The 18,119-nt window shown below is 45.1% G+C and overlaps 1 protein-coding gene across 10 annotated transcripts in view; it reads right to left on the minus strand.

The window, feature by feature from the left end:
- Positions 1-18,119, minus strand: part of PDZD2 (PDZ domain containing 2) — a 272,721-nt gene that overhangs the window by 43,772 nt on the left and 210,830 nt on the right. For all 10 annotated transcript variants that reach the window (XR_013232999.1, XM_077346915.1, XM_077346916.1 and 7 more), the window contains 2 exons: positions 3,419-3,530; positions 124-269 (listed from right to left, as the gene is read on the minus strand). Coding sequence is in view for 9 of the 10 variants with exons in the window: in XM_077346915.1 (XP_077203030.1) it covers positions 124-269; positions 3,419-3,530 (258 nt within the window). In the remaining variant the exon portion in view is untranslated. The remainder of the gene's footprint in view (positions 1-123; positions 270-3,418; positions 3,531-18,119) is intronic.

The following is an 18,119-nucleotide window of genomic DNA, read 5'->3' on the forward strand; positions in this document are numbered from 1 at the left end:
CGGTAATAGGTGTCTGCATGCAGTTTCACTCTCAGCATTCCAGAATACCACAACAAACCGTATTGGATACCAACCGAGGTTCCCTGCCTACAGAAACACAACGAACCGTACCCTCTCTCTCACCTGCCTGGTGCCTGTGTCCAGATGCTGTGGCAGAGAATGCTTTCTCCCTCCCCGGGAATATTTCATGGCGATTTCATAACTCACGTCTCCATTTTCCACTGTCAACTCGTCATCTTCTCCCACGGATTCTAAACGGGTTGCAGCCCCTGAGCGATAACCGAGAGGTGCCGTTTATTACAAATCTATCAGGGCATCTTTTAAGATCTGTCAGTCGGGGTAGAATTAGGTGTGCTACTTCAGCGTTTTGTACAAACATTCAAAAATGATGGATGCGCTTCCTAAACCATATAAATAATGATAGAAAAGATGACAGATAGAAAAGATATATATATATGAATATATATATACACACACACAGAGGGAGCCTACACATTGGTGGCTATCATTTATGCTGTAAGGGGGTCATCAACTCCCGGTTCGTGGCCCGGTATCAGGCCACGAAGGACACGGTACCAGGCTGCCGGCAGCTGCGCCTACATCCCCCCTCCCACAGCGAGAAGGAAGGGAAGAGGCAGGCGCGGCCGCTGGCACGCCGGTGACACAAACGCGCATGCGCACAGTTGCCGCGCATGCGCCCCTGGTGGCGAAAACATGCATGCGCGGCAACTGCACGTGCACGTTTGCGCGCAGATGCCGCGTTTGTGCGCGGCACCCGGGCTATCGGCTCTCCCCTCACCCCCGGAGGCAGTCCCTGACCTCAGAAAGGTTGGGGACTGCTGCTGTAAGCAACCTCTTTCAAAATGCATACTAATGCCCTAAAAGCTTGATGATCACATGTTTAAATGATTGTTGCTCCAACAAGGAGCACTGGGCCTTTTCCAGTTTAAAAGATTTAAGAATAATCTCAGTCACAAGCTGACCAAAAGCGGCTTGCCAATCCAACAGAGGCCCCCAAATTGCAAATACTTAAAAGCATTAGAGGAAATGGAATGTGAGACGAAGCAAGAATGTAAACATCAAACTTGAAAGATATAGAAAGCTCTTTAAAACAAAAATTCCTTTAAAGAGAAACAAACCTTCACACCACAGTTGTGCTTTCCTCTTCCCTCCCCTCCCCCAAATCCCATAAAATGCAAACTTATGAAATTGGCCCTTCAGCCTCTTTGAGGCACTCAGACTAATTTGCAGGATTCCCACCAAGGACGGGAAGTTTCCTGCAAAACAGGTCAGCGTGGAATATCTTTAAACTGCCCGCTCCAGAGGAGCGGGAGGAATAAAGGAGTAAGGGCAAGTGGGGAGGAGTTAGAGCGGTCCTTGTCCGGGATAAAAACTCGGAAGGGCGAATCAGGATCTGCGACGCGGCAAGGCTCTTTCCACAGCCGAGAGAAGGCCGCGAGTGTCGGCCGGGGAGGGGGGCGCCTTCTGACACCCCAACGGCCGCTGCTGACTCTACAAATGGTGAGTACTGCTCCCCAGGGTCATGGCTCCCGCCAGGAGTCGGGGCGTCTCCCTTCCCCTTCCCTTTCTCCCCTTTCAAAGCCCATTTTTATAATTGGGCTTTGAAACTAGTCTCACCATAAGGCACATTTGATAGTTCCAGTCTAGGGTCAGGCAAGGAGTCCAGGAAAGCAGAATGGAGATGCAAGAAATACAAGGCTGGAACAGGTACAGACCAAGTTTCCACTAGCTTCCTCCCCCACCACCACCACCACTGCACACACACTTTTTAATGGAAAATTGTCAAGCAGTTGGGAACAAACATAACAGGATACAGTGGCAGTGTGATCCCTACAGAAGAGATGCAAGAAGTACAAACTGGGCAAATTCTCATAATTACTCTCCTTAAATATTTGAAAGGTTGTCCCTTAGAGCAGGGGTAGTCAACCTGTGGTCCTCCAGATGTCAATGGACTACAATTCCCATGAGCCCCTGCCAGGGATTGCTGGCAGGGGCTCATGGGAATTGTAGTCCATGGACATCTGGAGGACCACAGGTTGACTACCATTGCCTTAGAGGAGGGCAGGGAGCGGTTCCTGTTGGCAGCAGAGGATTGGACCCGCAGTAATGGGTTTAAACTACATGTGGAACGATATCAGCTAGATATTGGGGGGGGGGGGAGGGATGGGGGGATTTCCGAGTCAGAGTAGTTCAGCAGTGGAATAGGCTGCCTAAGGAAGTAGGGAGCTCCCCCTCACTGGCATTCTTTAAGCAGGGGCTTGGACAGATCCTTCTCCTGGATGCTTGAGGCTGGTCCTGCACTGAGCAGGGGGTGGGACTGAATGGCCTGTCTGGCCCCTTCCAACTCTAGGATTCTATGATTCTGAGCAGCAGCTGGACAGATCCTTATCCTGGATGCTTGAGGCGGATCCACACTGAGCAGGGGTTTGGACTAGATGTCCTGTTTAGTCCCTTCCAACTCTATAATTCTGTGATTCTAGGATTCCAACCACAAACCTTCAAATGTTTCCATCAACAAATCTGTGATATCTGTTGCAGGTTCTATTCCTACTGTCCTCTTCTAAAATACTGTGCTTCACCACATTTCCTTTAAATTTACCCAAAGGCTCAGGGGAGATCCCTGGGAGATGTCCCTCCAGTCTGGGTCCTGAACCCCATTTTCTTAGGCTGGTTCTTTAATATTTAGCCCTAAAAGTCCAAGGAAAGCACATTCAGGGCTGGAACATAACACAACTTTCATCACTCCTCACCACATTCCTGGTGTTTAGGAATGATGAAGAGCTGGTTTTTATACCCCGCTTTTTACTATCCGAATTAGTCCCAAAGCAGCTTACGGACACCTTTCCCTTGCTTTCCCCACCACAGACACCCTATGAGGTAGGTGGGACTGAGAGAGCTCTAAGTGACTAGCCCAAGATCACCCAGCTGGTTGCATGAGGAGGAGGAGTTGAGGACTCAAACCTGGTTCTCCAGATTAGAGTCTACCACACTTAATCACTACACAGTGCTCTCACGAGCTGTATGTTTCAGATGAGCAACCATATTGGTCTGAAGTAGCACAACAAAATTCACGTTCAGTAGCACCTTTAAGACCAACAAAGATTTATTCAAGGCGAGAGCAAGCACTCTTCATCAGACTAAGAACTCCCCTGGACGAATGTTGTACTAGGTAGGCTCCTGGTCTGATCCGGCAGGCTCCAATTCTGTTATGTTCTCATGGTCTTGGGCTGGGGGAAGTTTCACTAAAGAGGACCCTTTCCCATTTCTCTCAGTAGTTTCGTATTGCAGCTTTAATGCTTTTTAAAAAGGTGTTGGGCCAAGTTGGAACACGCCTCTCTCATCTCTTTCTAGTGGTTTACAATCTTCAATTCACCCATTCCGTGAGGCCACCCCATACCTTGCGATCGGCTCCTGTACTTCAAAATGCCACCTCCCAGAGTTGGACTTTGGCAGTTTTCTTTTGATTCCTCAGCGCAGGCTGGATCTGGAGACTTATCTGTATCTGTCATCTGAAAGAGAAGAAAAAAGTCTTAGGGACTGAGTTCTGAAGTCAGAATGGGACATAATATGCCTGAAGCGTTTAATATAACACTCTAAAGTAGCATGGTTACTGCTCTCCGGGTTGAGGGATTCAAAAGGCCCCAAGGCATGCTAGATGCAAAGGATATATTACAATAATCCCGTTCGATCGCCAGATTACTAGCTCTGTTCCAGGTTTCTCTTAGAAAAAACATCAGTTGAGCACCAAAGTAGTGTAAAGTTTTGTTATGAGACACAATATTGTTACAGAAAGATATAAATCCGGGGCAAGGGTCTTCCAGTTTCCAAAGTATGCCAGGGCATAGAGTTTACTGTACACGCTGTGGTCTCTCTACTTTCTAAAATGCAGTACACATGGTGGCCTCCCTAAAATACCTGCGTTTCTTCCTGCTCTGAAAATAAACAGAAATCCTACCCAGTAGGTTTTTACAGATTTACAGAATTCTCGTGGGCCATGGTTTGTAATCCTTGGCGGGGGGAAGGGGGTCTCCGGTATCCCAGCTCAATGAAAATGCAATTCGGCCCTGTACTTCCAGTCACATGTAAATATAACCTTTTGAAACAGTAACCGTGCCAAGACAGTAACCATGCCACTGCAAGATTTGGGGTGGGGGGTGGGCGTGGAGGTTGCTTTCCAAGAAAGGAAGCTTATTCCAGTTGGATTTCATGTTGCTAATCAAAACCAGAAGCCATTTTGGGGGACTCTGGTTCTCTGGAAGTTTGAGGGGAGGGCACAATGAGAGTGTCCACAATGGCTTGCCCTCTACTGCCAATCTTCCTTTGCCCTGTGGAGCTGCAGGATAATATTCCAGGGTACACACTTGACTTCACTAGGTGGGACCCCAGCGGACCTCTTGGAGTGGAATTCAGGACTCTCTGCTGCCTCTTGAGTTTCACAGCAGAGGCACAAAGAATCCTTAGTGTGCAAGTCCAGGAGGGATGTCGTCTCCAAAAGACTGGAAATTCACTTACCTAAAGCAACAAACCCTTAACCCGCTTGTTTTTCTTCTTCCCAGCAACCTCAGAATATGAAGTCGGGTAACCGAATGTCGCTATGTATTTATCTCGGATGGTTTTGTAAAGAGGTATTATGGGACATGGTAACAAGCCTACGCTACACTCTGTATGAACCAACCCGGCATTATCAACAAAGGGAATCTGGTTTGTTATAAAATGACATCAATGAGAGTTAGGGGCGGGGTCTATAACGTGGTTGCCCTGGTACTGTGGACTTTCTTATCGAGTTGCAGTCAAGTTATGATACGGTTGCCAGATTCCCCCTGGCCACTGGCAAGGGATAGGGAGGGAAGGATAACAGATCCAGGTTAGGAAATTCTTGAATATTGGGGGATGTAGCCTGGGGTAAACAGGTACAAGGCCACCTTCCATTTTCTTCTGGGGAATAGTTTGGAGATGAGCTGTCATTCCTGGGGATCCCCAGATCCTACTGGAAGCTGGTATCCCTAAGTCAATGCAAGCCCATCCCCAGGGCATTCCTGGCAAGAGATGGTTTCCCATTGCCTTCTTCTGCATAGCAACCTGGTCTTCCTTGGTGATCTCCTCTCTGCTGCTTCTCAAGCTCTGACATGTTCATTCCAAGCAGGGCTCTTTGGGCCGCTCAACAGCTATTTAGATACCTGATATTCCGTGTGGCTGCATTTGCATACAGGAAGTCCAAGGAAAACAAGAGGTCAAACCGTTCTCGTGAAGAATCCTTTTAAAGGCTCCCATTTGTTGACTTTGCATTTCCAGCTATTGAGAAAAATCCCAAGGCAGATCCGGTGATAGAATATTTATCTCGCTTCCTGATCTCTTTCTCTTTGGACAGACTTGCAAATAAAGATTCCTGGCACTTTCCTTTCTAAACAGAGGAAACTGTGTTTCTCGTCTGCTCCTCTATGACCAGAGGATGAAAAGCTTTCATCCCACGCATCAGCGAAGGGTCGTGTCCCAAGAACTCTGGTATTTGGTCTCCATCTTTGGGACCTATTTCAAGAGGTTGCAATTTTGATAGTTGTGCATCGCTGCAGGCAAGGATCATGTATTCGCTCCTCTGTGTCAAGCACCAGTTAACGCAACAAAGAGAGCCAAGGTGGCATAGTGGTTGGAGCAACAGACGAGGGTTCTTGGGAAATCCAGATATTGTGGTTGGATCAGGAATTTAAAATCCCAGGTTCGAATTCATGGAAGCTCCCTGGTTGACTTTGGACCAATGACTCTGAGCTTACTCCATCTCACAGGGTTGTTGTGAGAAGAAAAGGGAAGAGGGGAGAATAATTTTGCAAGGTGCTTTGGGAAGGAAGAGGAGGAGAAAGAGGAGGAGGAAGAAGAAGAGCAAGAGAGCTGATTTTTTTTTTGTACCCTGCTTTTTACTACCCCAAAAAGGACTCAAAGTGCCTTACAATCACCTACCCTTCCTCTCCTCACAACAGGGTAGGTGAGGCTGAGAGAGCTCAGAGAGAACTATGACTGGCCCAAGGTTACCCAGCTGGCCGCATGTGGAGGAGCAAGGAATACCGAGCTGGCTCTCAAAAACTGGTTCCCAAGGAAGGGCCAGTTTCAATGCCAACACATACCTTCAATATCCAAAGTTGGCTAAAGCAGCTTTCCAAGCATGCTCAGCAGCCTAAACATCACAAATGGCTCAGATTTTTGCAACCCAGAAAACTCTTTTAGATGCAGAATGCAGGATGCAGGAAGGTTATCTTCATGCTTATAAATCTCAGAGGCAGAGTCCCCATGGCTAATACAATAACTGGAAAACCGCATAGGATGAGACACACATCACGAAGACATCCCTTGAAAATGCCACTAGTCCTAAAAAGAGGTCCTAGTGAGAAACCGGGTGCTGTCCAAGAATATTGCATGTGTTGGGTCAGGAATTGCATAGAGGAAGCATCCGGAGTGATTAGAAGTGTGCAGTTCCTGCTTCCACGTGTGCAATGTCCCTAGAAAATTCCTTTCTCATCCATCAAACATAGCTTAATTAAAGGTCCAGGCCTGACTAAGGTGTCTGCAACTGGAATGTTGTGTTTGTCTTCCCACCGAGGACTGAGCTTGAGGTCCAGGGCAGGATCGTAAGCCTGCACTGCGACTGACCAATGCGTGGCTAGATCCCGCCTGCCGGATCCAGTCAGTGTAAAATGAAACTGACCAATAGCGCGTGCTGACGGGAAGATCTATTGTGTGGCTTTTGTATATACATTGGAGTTGGTTGTGGGTTTCTTTTTTCTGGTTTAATTAATTTGTTTGTTTGTTTGTTTTGTTTTGATTTATATACCGCCCTCCCTGAAGACTCAGGGCAGTTTACAGGAAACAGGAAAAAGATACAGATAACATATGGTAACAACATGTGATAACAGCAATAACATTATAACAACAACCTTAACATGATAACAATAATAACATTAGGGAACAATGGAACTGCAAAAGAGCCTCAGCTCAACTCTTACTGGGACCCAGTGGGTTAGGCAGGTTAGTAGCAGTCATAGTAGGAGAGGGGGAGCTTGGGGGCCAATTGGAAGTGATGATTTGGGTCAACCTCAACCAAATCCCTTTTGCAGGCCCTGCGGAACTGTTTAGGGTCTTTCAGGGTCCTAATCTCCTCTGGGAGCTCGTTCCACCAGGTGGGGGCCAGAATAGAGAAAGCTCTGGCCCTGGTTGAAGTCAAGCAGGCTTCCTTGGGGCCAGGAACCACCAGGAGGTTGGAGGTAGTAGCATGCAAGGCTCCTTGAGGGGTGTAGGAAGAGAGGCGATACTGGGACCAGACCACGTATGGCCTTAAAGGTGATAACCAAAACCTTTGCCTCATTGCACCAGCATGCTGGGGCCACAAGAAAGAGCTGACACGAACTCCCAGGGTCCACGTCTCTGAACCCACGGATCGAACAGGCACAAGCCAGCGTTATTCTCGTTAGATGATTTTTTAAAAAAAATAAAAGCTATCTAGAGAAGGGAGAAGAAAAATGCCGGAGGAAGCAGCACTATGTAAACCTTGCCACAGACAATTCACGTTTTGGGAGCAGTCCTCTCCTGCTGTCAAAGATAACAACCAATGCAAGAATGGTTTCCCAAGATATTCTTCCGCGGGACTCCTGCACCACTCAAAGAACGGCAAAAGCAGCACATTACGCTCCTAAATAAATGATCTAAAGACCAATTTTCAGCTTAGGCAGATGAGCGCAGTGTGTTTAAAACACAGCTTAAGAGAGCCCAGTAGGGATCAGATTGCAGGCTGCAAACAGGCTTTGGGGGAAAAGGCAAAAGAGCAGATCCATTCAAGCAGCACATCAAGTGAATTCCCCTGCTCTGATATCCCTTATTATCCTTATGTTAATAATTGCTAGGCTGCAGAGCAGCTCTGGCGTTTGCTGCACTGTTCAAATCTTCTACGGAGATTATTCTTTGTTTCCGAGAGATGATGATTTTCACATGGCTCAGAGAGAGCTGATGATATTAAAGTCTGCATTAGGGGGGGGGGGGGGAAATCTGCATCTATGAATACTTAACTGGGCCACGTGTGGCTGTCCTTTAGGAAAGGGCCGTGGCTCGGGGGGGGAGACCATCTGCTTGGCACACAGGAGGTCCCAGGGTCAATCTCCGGCAACTCAGTTGAACGGGTCAGGTAGTGGGTCATGTGAAAGCTCTCTACATAAGGTCCTGGGGAGCTGCTGCCTGTCTCAGTAGACATTACCCACCATGATGGATTTCTTGTCTAATGGTAGATGTTAAGGGTGCTACTGGGATTTTGATTTCTATCAATCTCCTAATCGTAAATATATAATGAAATCTGTTTAGCCTGGAGAGATGACTGAGTGGGGATCTGATGACCGTCTTCAAGTATTTAAAAGGCTGCCATAGAGGATTGAGAAGAGCTGTTCTCTCTTGCCCCAAAGGGATGGACCAGAACCAATGGAATGAAATTAATTCAAAAGAAATTCTGTCTAAACATCCGGAAGAAGTTCCTGACAGTAAGAGTGGTTTCTCAGTGGAACAGGCTTCCTCGGGAGGTGGTGGGTTCTCCATCTTTGGAATTTTTTTAAACAGAGGCTAGATAGCCATCTGATGGAGAGGCTGATACTGTGAAGGCAAAGGGGTGGCAGGCTACAGTGGATGAGCAATAAGGTTGTGAATGTCCTGTATAGTGCGGGGGTTGGACTAGATGACCCATGAGATCCCTTCCAACTCTATGATTCTATGATTCTAGATCTTTGTGAGCGCTGGTTAACTTGTGCTAACCTCCCAGACAGAATTTATTCAGTCAGAAGAGGAAAATTGTGTATCATAACTGCCAGGCGACAATAGCTCTTCCGTGGCTATTTTCTCATTTGAAAATAAACTATACAGTTTCCTCTTTTTCTTTTTTTTCTTTTTCTTTGACATTCACCACGTAGAGAAGGAAATTAGTTTACATTTCCTGACTGACTTATAAACATGACCAGAGAGACTCACTCTAACTCTAACTGTCAGCACACAAAACAGTCACTAACTGTCAAAGCTAACAGAAACATAATTCTCCCATCATGCATCACTTCAGTGTCTGTAAGTACATACAAGGATGTTTAAACAAAATTTCCCACAGGGCCAAGGAACTGATTCAGTATAAAGTAGCTTCATGTGTACACCAGGGGTAGTCAACCTGTGGTCCTCCAGAGGTTCATGGACTACAATTCCCATGAGCCCCTGCCAGCGTTCACTGGCAGAGGCTCATGGGAACTGTAGTCCATGAACCTCTGAAGGACCACAGGTTGACTACCCCTGCTCTACACCAAGCCTAGAAGATCTGTTCTGCCCAGCAAAATTCTTGAAATCAGTGGGACCCTCCTTACTGTTGAAATTATTGCTTTTAATTATATACAAGAACTATTTTTAATGTTTGTGATTGTTTGCTGCCTTGGGAGCCCTAAGTTCTATGGAAAGGTGGCATAGAAACGTTTTAAACAAATAAAATATAGCCTTGTGGTTTTTTTTTAAGAGATCATAAATAGTCCGTGCCCCAAATATAGATGGTCACAGCTCCTCGTGAACATGTAAAACTTGAACCAAGGACTTAACATAAACCAAGAAGCATTAAATGAAGGCGCTAAACCAGGGCATCCTATTTTCGTTACAAACAGCAGGGGGATTACAGCTTAGATCACATGACCTCCGTGAAAAGTTTTTAGAATGCCGAGATGAGATTTCATGCCATTAGGGCAAATAAAAATATAAACTTTTTGCAAAGACTATATCAGCAAGGGAACTTCTAGCAGTGGGAATGTGGTGTTTCAAGATCAACCTCGAAATCTGGGAGAAGTTTCTTCAACCTATACTTTACATTTCTGCCCAACAAAACAAAATCAGATTCCAGTGGCACCTTTAAGACCAACAAAGATTTATTCGAGGCGTGAGCTTTCGAGTACAAGCACTCTTCCTCAGACTCAAAAGCTCACGCCTTGAACAAATCTTTGTTGGTCTTAAAGGTGCCATTGGAATCTAATTTTGTTTTGTTGTTTTGCTTCAGACCAACACGGCTACCCACTTAAATCCATTTCTGCCCAAACTGGCTTATAAACCCTACACAATTTTATTATAGAATCATAGAATCATAGAGTTGGAAGGGGCCATACAGGCCATCTAGTCCAACCCCCTGCTCAACGCAGGATCAGCCCAAAGCATCCTAAAGGATCCAAGAAAAGTGTGTATCCAACCAATGCTTGAAGACTGCCAGTCTTAAAAACACTTTGACTTGTTTCTCGATACAATGTCTTGCTACTTTAGGGTTCAGCAAAAGGTCCACGGCATTTCCACTGAATCCTAGAGCAACATGGTGCTCTTGTCAAATTTGGTTATTTTCTCCCGGACTGGAGCTGTAGTCATGGGAGGTGCCCCTCCCTGCTGTAGTGTCCGGTTATTCTTTAGCCCTCTGAAATACAGAGGGCTCCTCTGTTATGTTAATGTCTTATCACTGTGTTCCCGAAAAGAATGTAAATACAACCTTCACCAGGGCTTCAGCACCTGCATGTTGCCCAGACGTACTGTTGCTTATTTTCACACTGCTACTGATCAAACGGATTGTATGTGTGAAAGGAATATTATGGTGATTAGGGGGGACATGAGGTAAGAAGGTATAACTATAGTTTTCCTGGACAATATTGTCATCATCAATGATTGCCTAAATTATGGTCTCCTTCTGAATGTGCCTTGCTTTTCTTCAAGAAAAGACTAATTTCAATCTTATCCCAATGTCTGGGACTTCTGTTAGCTGGTTCTGAGGGAATTCTTAGACTGCAATCCGAGGATTGTGACCCATGGTAGCAATTCCAGGTTTGCCATGGAAACGACATCCTATTGTTGTCCAACTGGAATTTTATGTCTTATTTTTGCCCTGCTAGGTTACTGAAAGGTCGTTGGGGGGCCCAAAGCATGAAATTGTCCACTGGAAGCATGAATATGGCAACTCTGGTTATAGACCAGCCCAAGCTGGCTATTGTTTTGTGTTTAAGGTTGACTTCCTAGTATCCCCAATGTAAAAACCACAGGCTACACACATATACACCCTCAGCTATTCCTGTGGATTGCAGCATTTGGGAGATGTGCTGCTGTGATCATAGAAATTATTATCTATGCATACATCCTGTATACAGTTAAGATTGACAGCAGTACCAATTGCCGGGGAATTAATTGTGTGAATGGCACACTGAAGCTACTTCATAGTTCTAGCAAATTCTCCCGCCCCCTTATTTGACCAAGTTATCACCAATCATTATTTTAAGAGAAAAGGAATGTTAGCGTTGTGTTGGTAGACCTGCCAAAGACCGAGCTTGAGGTTCAAGGCAGGATCAGGGCTTATGTAATTGATCAATGAGCAGCTAGATCCCATCTGCTGGATCCAGCCAGTTTAAACTGAAACTGACCAATAGCGTGCATGGGCAGGAAGATCCATACTTTGCATGTGTATATAAGTTGGGGTGTTTCTAGGGGAGGGGCTGGTTCAGCTATCAATTCTACTTGTACCATGCTTAGAGGGGGAGGTCCTAATAAAGAGGTCAAATCACTATTGGTGTCTGGGTCCACCTCTGAACCCATGGATTTAACAGCTAATTAAGTTGTGTCCATGAAAATTAGGTTAGATCCATGAGCCATTCTGATCTAAACAAGACGGCGGAGCAAAAAGAGTAACCACGCTGCTTTGGGTCTATAGTTAAATCCAGACTGGTTTTAAAAATCTGGATTTCCAATAGGTGCCCAAGTTACATTTGAGTTGTAACTTGGGAACCTGTTGGAAACCCAGACTCATTTGTCTCAAGGGAATAAGGGAAAGATGTGATGAATTAAGTTGAGTTATTGGGTTACCCATTCTCCAAAAATTCACAAAGATGTGGAGAAGCACAGAGGCCAAATCTCCCCAAGCATGAGCTCACTGACTTTAAATCCCAAAGTTTTCACTGGAGCTTATCTTCACATAAACAAGCTCACAAACTGACGCTACAGTGAGATTTTACAGGCCTGGTTTAAAACAATTATTTAATTAATTTTTTCAAGCGGGGCAATTAAAGATAGGTTTATTAATAAATGGGCCCAAGCCTTCATTGAAATTTTCACATATGGAAAAAGACACAGCACAGACTAATACTTCATGAGAAAAAATGGAAAAGTCACAGCTGTCTCTATGCAATGGCGGTTGTGAAAATTCAAGCAAACTCTGTAAATTACTCAAATTTATTGTATTTTCATTGGTTTTATGGGAGGAAATTTTGAATGTTATTGTCCCTTTTAAATTCTAGCACAGTTTATTAAAAAGGGACAATAAAACATAAGCAGAATTTAGTGCTTGTTTTTTATATAGTGCTTATAGTGGTTTTCTTCTGTTTGCTACCTAACCTGAGAAAACAGCTGTTCCACATGTGCAGATTTCTTCCATCCTGTGTACAGAGAAAACACCAGACTGCAAAACTAGAGTATTTTTTCTTTCTACAGTGTGGGAACAGAATAGAAAAGCAGGAATGAGAAAAGTTCAACAATGCAGGAAAAGTTCCAGTATGAAAACAAAGATATATGCAAATCTCCGTGGAAAATGTAATTTTGCTTTACTTTCTTCCTGCTTTAACACATGTACATTTTAGAAACCCAATTTTAAAAACTGCACAAGTGTCAGAGTCACTTGCTTCTTTTTTTTATTAAAACCACTAGCAAGTTTTGAAAGGGAGGGGAAGACAATTTAACAAAAAAATATCCGTGTGTTACCAATCATTTTGGCAGCATTGTCTTTGCAGATTTTTAATGTAATCCATTTTCTCCCCTCGCGGCAGGCATTTTTATTGTCTTGGATTATTTTTCAGGCGGTTTTATGTTTTACTAAGCTCTACCTTTTAGCCTTTGCAATAATGGAGAGCCTCACTCTTAAACGGTAGGTATGAAACTTAATTGCTGCAGCCGGCAGAGAACGGCAAATAAACCATGAAAATAATCTTATTGTTAGACTGCAAATCATCAAAGCAATTTTACACTGTGGGATGCCTTCCTGGAAGGAGAGTATAACTTGGGCTGAAAATAAGGTCTTCTGCATATTCTGATAAAATGTAAAAAGAGCTAGAGTTCAGAGTGCATCCATACCGCAATCTTATTATGCCTAGGTGTAAGCTGCACGGAGCTTTTATTCCAACCCCAGATCGATTCAGTCCCTGCCCTCTACACAGAATGCGATTTCCGTTTGGATTTGGGGCGATTTAAAATTTCCTTCTGCAGCAAGAAGGATTGATCCGGAGTGACCCTACCTTTATTGTACGATATCTTCGAGTGCTTTTAAACCTCAGTATTTTAAGGCTGTTTTGAATCTGGGCTCTCCTCCGTGGTAGAGGATCCGTGATTGGCCACAGGTGGTCATGTGACAAACTTGCCTTAAAGGAGAAGCCCTAATTTCTCTCAACTCCTGTCGGTCCTGGATTTTTTCTTCCCTTCTCTGCCTTTTTTGATCCTCTCCCACCGCCCCCCCTCCAAGAAAAGAAAGAGGCTCCCTGCTTGGCTTCTCCCCCCCCTTCAAGAAAAGAAAGAGGCTTGGCTCCCCCCCCCCCTTCTGAACTACCCTAACCACGTGCAGAAGACTTTCCTGCTTCAATGGGGAGGAGGGGGGAGAGGAAGATCCGAGTTCAAAGCGATCTGAATTCAACAGGATTGACAATGGAATAAACAAAGTAAGTGCAGACTCTGCCCTAGTCCCATCGTTTTAGAAGGGTGTCACTCTATTTAGCATTGTCCAACCAGGCCACCCCCTAGGGGACAGCCCATCTCAGACTATCCACTCAACAAGCAATACCAACAATCTCTCCTCACTTGTAAAGAAGGCAACTGTAACCTGTTCAGCCAAGTGTTGTACCAACATCCGATTATCAATAGTTATTATTAGCAGGAAATGATACAAGGTCATTCATTGCCTATTCAGCAAGGAGTGTACTAATGACTGTCATGGCGCCCATGCCATCAAAATAATTAAACCTCATGTGATTCATAAGCATCCAACCCAAAGGTATTATCTTGCATGTGTTCATATGGAGCACACTTTGCAGATCTTAGTCTGCAAATCTATGCAGGGAAAGAATAAGCTATTAATGCTAGGCATGTCGTAGAAAAAATAATACATTCAAAAGTTGGATAAATGGGAAATGCCAAAGCCTTCCCTTGCGCAGGGAGTCCCTTTATCCAGGTTTGGCCATGATGCTGGAATAAGGGTCATTATATCCTGCTATTATGCATTGTTTTGTGATCCAAACTTCCTTGAGTAGGCAAGAAGTTCCAGAGGAAATTCTGTAGAGCCAGGAGATCCTTGAGGAGGAGGAGAGTAGTTTTATATACCGCTTTCATTACCCAAAGGAGTCAAAGCAGCTTACAATCACCTTCCCTTCCTTCCCCGTAACAGGTACCTTGTGAGGTAGGTGAGACTGAGAGAGCTCTGGAGAACTGTGACTGGCCCAAGGTCACCCAGCTGGCTGCATGTGGAGGAGGAGTGGGGAATCAAACCCCGTCCTCCAGATCAGAGGCTGCCGTTTTTAACCATGGTATCATGCAAACAGTCCAAAGTTCAATCCCTTTGTGGCATGCCCCTATCCCACCATCATGGGGGTGTAGGAACACCTTGCTTGGCTCTGCAGCACCGCAAAGGGGTGTTTTGTGTCCCTGCAGGGATACTGCAGGTGTGGGGGATGAGCCAGGCCTCTTCCCATATATACAGGCTTTGCCTGGCCAGGCCCCTGCTGGCCATTGCGGTAAGAAATGAGAACTTGGAATAATCCACGTTCCCTTGCACGTTCCCATCCGAGGCCCTGATTGGGGCCAGGGCCAGGAAGGAGCTGGGCTGGCAGTGATCTCATGTGTATGTGGGGATTAGCCCCACTGCCCTGTCGCTGCCAGCCTGGCCTTTCTGCCCCGTGCATAATTGGACAAAGTGGCCCATCAAAGTCAGTATTGCCTCCTCAGACTGGCAGCAGCTCTCCAAGGTCTCGGCAGAGGTCTTTCACATCACCAGCTGCCAGACCTTTTAACTGGAGATGCTGGGGATTGAACCTGGGACTTTCTGCATACCAAGCAGAGGCTCTACTGAGCCACCACCCTTCCCTCCATGGTCCCTTGACCGACCATTGATCTTATTCTGTATAAAGCACCCTCATAAGCTTATGTGACACTATTCAGAAATCAGTAAGATAAAGAAGGCTTTAAGACATTATTCCATGAATAAACACCATGATGAATTTGCAAATAAAGTGCGATTGGCATAGAGGGCAGAGTGCTATTTTTGTTTCTGTTTTGGAGGTTTGGGGTGGGCTTTTTGTCCAATGGAACAGATTTTTGTGCAAAGCATATCCAAGGGGGAGCCAGCCATTCTGCAACACTATAAAACTTCCAGAAATCCCTTTTCCTTCCCTGCTGACAGATGGTTATTATTAGAGAGGGTGTTAGGTTACCCAGTTATATTGGACATTTCGGCACCTGCAGGGGGAACAAACCCCCTTGTACCTTGTGTTCCCCCCTCCCCTTGAAGGGCGAATGAGGAAAATGAGTCTTGTTGCTTTTTTCAAAAGGTTCTGCTATCAGGTGTGCCCGAGTTCAAACCACAGCTCTGACTAATCCATATGGTTACCATCAGATGGGAATAAAGCCCTTACTATTTTTGAAAAAAAAAATATGCTGCTGCGGTTTATGCGACTGGGAAGTACTTCATGCTTGGAAATCCTGTTTGACCAATGTTTGGATCCATGTTTAAACCTTATTCATGACTAGGAAGCAACATTCTGGCCAGATGCTGTGACAAGGCCCATATGGTGAGGAAAAACGCTGCTTTCATAACGGCAGATGGTGAAAAAAAAACAACAGGAATTAACAAATCCCTACTCAAAGACTCATGTGTACCCCATTCCGATAGTACTCAAAACATAGACTCAGGATTCTGCACCAGGGTAACTCAAATTCTGCACTGAGAAAAGCAGAATTCTGTAACCTGAATATGTTATCCAACTCGGAATGGTTTTGCTTAGTTTAGATCAGGGGTGGCCAAACTGTGGTTCTCCAGATGTTGATGGACTACAATTACCATGAGCCAGCATGTTGCTGGCAAGGTCTCATGGCAATTGTAGTCCACGAACATCCAGAGAGCCACAGTTTGGCCACCCCTGGTTAAGATCTTATTTGGCTTCTGTCGTTTACAGGGAAAGGTAGAGAAGAAAGCTAGCCACTGACATCTTCCCTTTGACTTCTGGAAATCTAACATATCTCAGGCACCTCAGATACTGGTAACGTAAGGGGCCAGGACCACTTTTATATATGCAAGGCATAAACAAAGCAAAAAGAGGAAAGATGGAAGCATGGAATCTAGACCCCTAGTTTGATCTTGGCAGAACAAGTCTTGGTCGGCTCCTCTCTAGTGTACCCAAAATAGTGTTGTTCCAACAGGTGATGAATCATGAACCAAGAAGAAGAGTTGGTTCTTATATGCCACTTTTCCCTACCCGAAGGAGGCTCAAAGCGGCTTACAGTCGCCCTCCCATTCCTCTCCCCACAACAGACATTACACTCAATGGGTATAATAAGAAAGGAATCAACACATTGCAGTTTGCATAATTCCATGAAAAAATCACAAGAGCCTTCTGAGAGTAAGGCTGTTCAGCTTGTGGTACTGTGAGGCCTATCATAAAGATAAGATGCAGGTGAGTAGCCGTGTCAGTCTGATGTAGCAGAACAAAATCTGAGTCCAAAGGCACCTTTAAGACCAACAAAGTTTTATTCAAGGCATGAGCTTTTGTGGGCATGCACAGTTCCTTGAATAAAACTTGGGTGGTCTAAAGGTGCCTTTGAACTCAGATTTCGTTGTGAGGCCTATCACCCCCGGACTCAGAAGTGTGCTTCAGCCATCCTGGCTGATAGTCATTGAGAGAAGTATCGTCCATGAGACGAAAGCCAAACATTTTGTTTCCCTTGCAAAAGGCTTCATCTACAGAGGAAAGTTGATTGAAAAGAGTTAACGCAGCCTGTCTGAAAAGATGTAGCTTTCCCCAGAAAACAAAGAAAAGGGAATGTTGGAAGGACTGCAAGATCAAAAGCAACAGATCTATCTTTTATTCTGTTTATGGACTCTCTTGTTTTTTGTCACTCAGCACTATCACGTCTTGCATGATGATTATGCCACATCATTATGCAACCACTGCGAAATACAATGCACAATCGCCTTGCCAAAATTCCTGCCCTGCAGAAAAATATCTAGCATGGCAGGAGTAAGATATGTGTGTGCAATCGTATTTTTGAGATATTTTCTCTGCAAGTGCATGTGTGTGAGTGTGAGTTCTACCCCTCTTGGTAAAAAAGAGAGGAACGAGAGTTAGGATTTAACCTCACCCGGACAGTCACTGAGGCGTCATGGGATGTAGGATGTTAATTATGTAACCAGCTCACTAATAAAGCAAAACTCAAAACAGCCCTGCCAAGATTACATGGACTTGCGTAACAGATGAGAATATTGTCAGTAGATGTCCATCTCCATCTTTCTCTGGCCTTCAGAGGTGAAGATGGAGGTCCACCTGAGATAAGATCTCTTCCTTTGTCTTCTTTGCACAAACTAATAGCAGCTCCTCCCAGTGCAATTTTGTCTATTCAAATCTGCCTGGTGTTCAACATATTGCATCTCAGAGTCCTTCAGAGCACAGCCTGGAAGATTTTTTTCACCCTTCTTTGTTCATCCTTTTGGTAACTGAGTATGTTCACATGCTTTTAGTAACCAATCCCTTCCCTGACCCAATGGATGACAGCAATGCTGGATGGACATGGTTACAGTCTTCCGGGTTATGTGTGTGTGTGTTAATATCTAAGAACATAAGAAGAGCCCTGCTGGATCAGACCAGTGGTCCATCTAGTCCAGCATCCTGTCTCACACAGTGGCCAACCAGTCCCTCTGGATGGCTAACAACAAGGCATACAGGCTGTGGCCTTCCCTTGTTAAGAACATAAGAAGAGCCCTGCTGGATCACACCAGTGGTCCATCTAGTCCAGCATCCCGTCTTCCATAGTGGCCAACCAGTTCCTCTGGACAACCAACA

Source organism: Paroedura picta, chromosome 7 (assembly GCF_049243985.1).
Source record: "Paroedura picta isolate Pp20150507F chromosome 7, Ppicta_v3.0, whole genome shotgun sequence".
Classification (NCBI taxonomy): Eukaryota; Metazoa; Chordata; class Lepidosauria; order Squamata; family Gekkonidae; genus Paroedura; species Paroedura picta.